The 6206-nt window shown below is 46.1% G+C and overlaps 1 protein-coding gene across 4 annotated transcripts in view; it reads right to left on the reverse strand.

Moving 5' to 3' along the window:
* Nucleotides 1-5929, reverse strand: part of ST8SIA6 (ST8 alpha-N-acetyl-neuraminide alpha-2,8-sialyltransferase 6) — a 152005-nt gene extending 146076 nt beyond the window's left edge. The window contains exons 1-2 of one of the 4 annotated variants that reach the window (XM_030941369.1): nucleotides 5919-5929; nucleotides 5066-5164 (exon numbers count right to left, since the gene is read on the reverse strand). Coding sequence is in view for 2 of the 4 variants with exons in the window: in XM_010354753.2 (XP_010353055.1) it covers nucleotides 5066-5164; nucleotides 5658-5758 (200 nt within the window). In the remaining 2 variants the exon portion in view is untranslated. Of the gene's footprint in view, nucleotides 1-5065; nucleotides 5165-5444; nucleotides 5536-5657; nucleotides 5885-5918 lie in introns of those variants that run through there. The other 3 variants (XM_010354753.2, XM_030941367.1, XM_030941368.1) reach the window with 3 other exon arrangements.
* Between the last annotated feature and the right edge of the window lie 277 nt (nucleotides 5930-6206).

Here is a 6206-nt window from a genome sequence, read left to right on the forward strand (position 1 = left end):
GAAAAATAGCAGGCGAACCTCTATAGGAAAACAGAGACGTGAAGGTGAGGTCCCCCTTCTTTGGTAAACTCATGGTTCAATCATCCCAGATGGGCCAATGAAACAGACACCAACTAACCAGGACATTCAAAGAATAATAGCAGCTGCTGTCCAGGACGTCACAGCCAGCCACACAATCCCAAATCATCACCATAGATGTTTAAAGCCAAAATGGACAGCTGCCACCAAAAGTTGCCAAATCATAGCCAAGACATGGATGTTCCCATGGAACTCCAAATTAGCTAGTTACACAAGCTTGTGCTGGCTGTTTCATTAATCTCCCAATAATTCAACCCCTCATTTCTAATGATTGGATATTTGGGTACTCACTTATGGCATTATGGCAGGGTTTTATTGAACTTTCATAATCAAAATGAAATTAATGTTAAGAAAATAATATTTTAGAAAAAAATATTCCAATCACTTGGAAAGTTTAAAGTCTTCACCTAAATGACTCTGAAGATAAAAAGTTCTAAAATGTAATTATAAACAATATATAATGTATTTTTAAAAATCTAAACATTATATATGGAAACTGAAGGAATGAGTCCAAAGCTGCATTCAATGGGAAATTCATAGTATTAAATATTTGTGTTACAAAAAAGAGGAAAAATAACATAAATAAATCAAGCATTCATTTCAAGACATTAAGTTGAAAAAATAGAATATTTTAAAAGATAAAAGCACCACGAAGGAAATAGAACATGGAAATATATATACATTGAGTAATAAATCCAAGAGCTGGTTATTAAAAGAACAAGAAAGTCAATGAAAAACTTTGACAAAACTTATTAGCAAGAGAAAGGATCCATTGTAATGGGGTGATACTTTGAAAACTACTAGTTTATTTTTATCTTTTTCTTTCTGAGCATATGACCTTAACCTAGCCCACTTGAAACATCTCTGCAGGGAGGAAGAAGAAATTAAGGCTTTTTCCTGAAAGAATGCAAAAAGAGTAGATAAGGTAATAATCCACTTTAGACAAGTAAAATATGATTTTCAGCAGCCTTGAGAGAATATATTCCAAATTCTTTTCATTCTCCCACTTTAGCACATTAACCATCTTACTTGGAAGACACAGCTGCTTGACTTTTCCCAATCCTTTTCCTCTAGTCCCCACAATTTATCATTAAGGCTTGAGTTTGAGTTAGACCTGCAGGTTTGCATCAGGGCGAATAGAATATGAAACAGAGGGAAGCTTGCCAATTTCTGGAACTGAGTCAGTAGGAGCAGAAGAGAAAAAAAGAAAGAGGAAAGTTTTGGCTCGGAGAGGGAGAAAGATAGGGACAATAAAAAGCCAGCGACAAGAGTAATAACAATGACAAAAAAGCTTTGCTTCCTCCTCCAATTAGGATTTTGAAATAGATCACTTCTTGGGCAGTACTCCATCCTGAGATAACTAAGCGTAGGGTCACATCTACTTTGTGGAGCAAGTAGAGGGAGGCTGTGATATTTCATTTTCTGAACTAATTCTGGTTCTTATGTGTTTAGATGAGGCCCAGAAATAGGTGAGAGGCTGGCTGTGGAGCTAGCTAGCAACAGCTGAGTGAGTAGCATCATAGCCAGTGTCACAGAGAGACAACCCGAGATAGGACCAAAAGAGAATCTTTGCCAGATCCCTGAAAGATAACATCAGTAGGATCTCAGGTGAGGCCAAGACAAGCCAGAAGCACCAGCAGGTACAACACCTGAGGGAAAAGAAAGAGCCACAAGCTGCAGATCTTATCATTGGCTCTCAACAGGGTGCCTGGCCACCAGATGGAAAAGGATCAACATCACCCTGTAGATTAGAAGGAAAAGATACCATGATCATGAGCTCCAAATCAGGACCACTGCATCACCTAAGGCCCCCTCCCTAATACACCTGAGTGTTATCTTTTAAAATTTTCTTTTGGGACAGAGCCTTGGCCTGCCACCCAGGCTGGAGTGCAGTGTCATGATCTTGGCTCACTACAACCTCTCCTTCGTGGGTTCAAGTGATTCTCGCCTCTCAGCCTCCTGAGTAGCTGGGACTGCAGGTGCACACCCTCGTACCCAGCTAATTTTTGTATCCTTTAGTAGAGACAGGGTTTCACCATGTTGGTCAGGCTAGTCTCGAACTCCTAACTTCAAGTGATCCACTTGCCTTTGCCTCCCGAAGTGCTGGGATTACAGGCGTGAGCCTCCGCGCTTGGCTTACTTGGATGGCATCTTAAAGTGAGATGAGATGGTAGGAGCAATCTGAGAGCCTGGGCATTTTTCCTTAGAAAGAACAAATATTGCCAGAAAGAGTCTCTTCAATGGTCACATCTAAGCTTTTGCCTGAATTGAATATTTGAACATGCACACACACACAAACACACACACACACACCATCTTTCCCAGCACCTATGGCAGGCAACACAGTGGAAAATTAAACGTGTGGGATTCTGGATTCTCCTGGCCTGGGTTTCACTCCAGGCTCCACAATGTGTTAACTCTGTGATTGTGGGCAACTTACTTAATCTTTTTGCCTCAATGTCCCCCTCTATAAAAATTAGGATAACAATAGTTTCTCTTAGTATTTTTTAAGGATTAAATGAATTAAATGTAAAGTGCTTATACCCAACAATAAAGTCATGGAATCAACCTAAGTGTCCCTCAACAGAGGACTGGATAAAGAAAATGTGGCATATATATACCACATACTACAACTCAGCCACGAAAAACAAGGATTTAATGTCTTTTGCAGCAACAGGGATGGAACTGGAGGCCATTCTCTTAAATGAAATGACTCAGAAACAGAAAGTCAAATACCACATGTTCTCATAAATAGGAGCTAAATAATGTGTACATATAGACAGATTGTGGACTAATGAACACTGGAGACACAAAGGTGGGAGAGTGAGAATGAGGGGAGAGCTGAGAAATTATCCATTGGGTACAATGAGTACACCCTATTTGGGTGACGGTTGCACTAAAATGTCGACTTCACCACTAGGCAATATATCCATGTAATAAAAATGCACTTTACCCCCAAACCTATTTTGAAAATATTTAAAATTAAAAATGTCAAGTACTTAGATCAGTGTCTGGCCCATAAGAATAGTTCATTAAGTGTTGGCTCTCCTTATTCCTACAAGCATCATTACCATGGGGCTCATGTGGGAAGATCAGACCAGCTCCAGAAAAATGAAGAAATTACAGTTTCTCTATACAACCAAGTAGTATGGTGGATTAAAATTTGTACCCCTGCTCCATAAATAACCAAAATCATAAATGATAAAGGGGACATAAAATAAATCAAAACATAAAGAGGCTTTTACAAACACAGAAGAATGGTAAAAATTTTAAAACGCTTAATAAAGTGGGCCATATTCAGAATTATGAGTTACCTGAATTAGCCCAAGAAGTATGCCAAGTAGAAAAGAAGTGTGTCAAAAGGAAGTGAAAAATTCATCAAAGAATTACCTCTAAAAATGACCTGAGATCAAATGCCATTTGATGAGTACATTCTTTCAAACTTTCACAAAGGGTCAACCCTCGAATGTGTAATAGCCACAGGACTTGGGAAAACATTGAATGCTTCTCAGTTCTTCGAGAAAGCTAGGTTACCTATAGTACACCAACCGGAATAGAAAAAACTAAAGGACACTATTTTTCTCAAAAGCTTTTGTTACTCCAGGAGATCCTAGTGCCTCTAATATGCTGTGAAATTCCAATGAGGGGGTGGCAGGCAGTGGTGTTTCTCACTTCAGGGTTTATTCCAAACACTTCCAGACCCTTCTCAGAGCCGTGCTAGAGCTGCCTGGAGTCATACCATCAAAAGATTAAGGTGGATCCAAGAGCCAAGAATATACAGAAGCATACGCAGAAGAAAAGGGATTTGCAAGAGATAAAAAGAGGAAAAGAGACCGTATACAAGATTGCAATCATAATAGCAATGCTAAGGCAGGAAGCAGTACATTGTGCTTGTGAAAATGTAAATTGATTCAACCCTTCGAGGAAGCAACTGACAATGTGACTTGGAATCTAAAGAGTACATACTCTTTGACTTAATAATCTCAACTCTTATCTGTCCATCCAGGGTAATTAACTTGAAATGAAGCTAAAGATTTACATACAAGGATGCACTTCATAGAATTACTGATGGCAAACAAAATAAAACAGAAACAAGAAGCAACCTAAATGTTAAAAATGGAAACTATTAAATAGATTATGGCACCTTCAGATAATAAGTTATGCAACAATCCGAAGCAATGTTTTTGTGGGGGGAGGGGAATGTAATGACAGATATAGGTCTAGGATTTTTAGAAAAAAGTCAGAAGATAAACTACAATGTATAATCTCAGCTATATTTTTTAAATATATGTATATAGAAAAGACTACTGAAAGAAATACAGACCAAAACCAACCTGAATATGGTCTCTGAGAGGTAAGGACTCTGAATGAAAAACATTTTCTTTTATACAGTTCTATTTTCTAACTTTCTGCACCAAGCTGTATTACTTTTACAATCAGGAAAAAAAATACACACACACACACACACACACACAATTACTGCCTATGAATAAATACACATATGAATGATAAGAAAAAAATTTAAGCCCCCAATCACTAAGGACAAAATCATTTCTAGCACGCAGAAGAAACCTGAATCTTAACACCGGTGCGTTTTAAAGCATAGAAAACAAAAAGCAAATCAACCAGATCCCTCCATAAAGACAGGCTGAGCTGCTTCTCTCGAAAGGTTGGTGGGGGGGAGGGGGGTGCGGGGGGCGGCTTTCAACACACCATCGTCGAAAGGAAAACTCAGCACCCATTTTTCAAATGCAGCTGTTGGGGGATCCCCCTTGATTCAAAGACCCTTCATATCGAGGCTTAGAGGGTTGAGGGAGTGTGAAGAGTGCCCCCACTCCCCGCGCCCTCTCCAAACACGCACACTCTCACACTCAATCGCGCGGTCCCAACCTGCCCACTCCCAGCGAATCCAAGCCGGTGCAGCCGCGCCCCACGCCCGGCTCGCAGCCCCCGAGCCCCATTCCGCCCGCGCTGGGCGCCGCTGTACCTGTTCGTGGCGCGCGGTGCCGCGGTCGCCGGGCTCCGGAGCGTCCTCAGCGCTGCGGGAGTGCCGTGAGTGGCCTCCTTGCTTTCCTCCACCAGGATCCTGCACAGCGGAGGAGAAAACTTAAGTTGCTACATCCCGCCGGGAGCCGTTGGCTGACAGGCTGGGAGTCGCGCTCCTTGCCTGGCAGAGAGATCTCGCGCTCCCCGGCTCCCAGGTCAGGTCCCCAACCCCAGAGTTGGAAGAGCCTTAGGGCGGGAAGGAAGGGACAGCAAGGACCAGAATGGGAAGCCCGGGATCCTGATGGGGAACCCGACGGCTGGTCCCTCTCCACAGCTGCCTAGCCCACAGAGATGCGCGCTAGAGCCCTCGCAGCCCTGACCGGTCCCTCTGCTCCCCAGCGGCTGTCCACCGGTCCGAGGGTCGCCTCCCTGCGACCCCCTCCCCTACTGCACTCTCAGGCCGTCGCCACCCGTGGGCTGCTCCCTGCCGCGGCCAAAAGTCTCCGCGCCAGAGGGGAAGCGATGGGCGGCTTGGGGGGCCGGGGGCGCCAGGCGGGACGCGCGGCGTGGGGACCGGCGGGCTGGTGGGTTACCTGGTGTGGGCAGGCGCGTCTGCCGGGCACCAGAGCAGGCGCAGCAACAGCAGCAGCAGCAGGCTGGCGAGCAGGGCGAGCAGCGCGCCCCCCGGCCGCATCCTGAGCCACAGGCGCCGCCGCCACCGCTGCTGCCCGGGCGAAGCACAGCCCGGGCGGCCCCGACTCGCGGCTCCCGCCGCCGCCGCCACAGCCGCCGTGGCCGCAGCCCCGCGCACCCACAGCGTTCACAGGCGGCGGCGAGGGGCGCCCCCAGCCCACCCGGCAGAGTCTCCGCGGCGAGCGGAGAAGAAGCAGCGCCCGGGCTCGCTCCGGGCTCCGGGCCCCGGCCCGCGGAGCGCCGCGGTCGGCTGGCAGATGACGATTCGCCGAGCTCGCCGCCTGTCCTCCCGGAGGCGCTCCGAGCTGCTGCGGGCTCCGGTCGCCGCTGCCACTGCTGCTGCCGCCGCCGCCGCGCGGGGTCACCTGAAGGTTGGGGCGCGGAAGCTCAATTCCGTGCTGATTGGGCTCCAACTTGTCTGCGCCCTCTCCTCGTCCCGAGTGCCCGCG

Source organism: Rhinopithecus roxellana, chromosome 11, assembly GCF_007565055.1.
Source record: "Rhinopithecus roxellana isolate Shanxi Qingling chromosome 11, ASM756505v1, whole genome shotgun sequence".
Taxonomy (NCBI): domain Eukaryota; kingdom Metazoa; phylum Chordata; class Mammalia; order Primates; family Cercopithecidae; genus Rhinopithecus; species Rhinopithecus roxellana.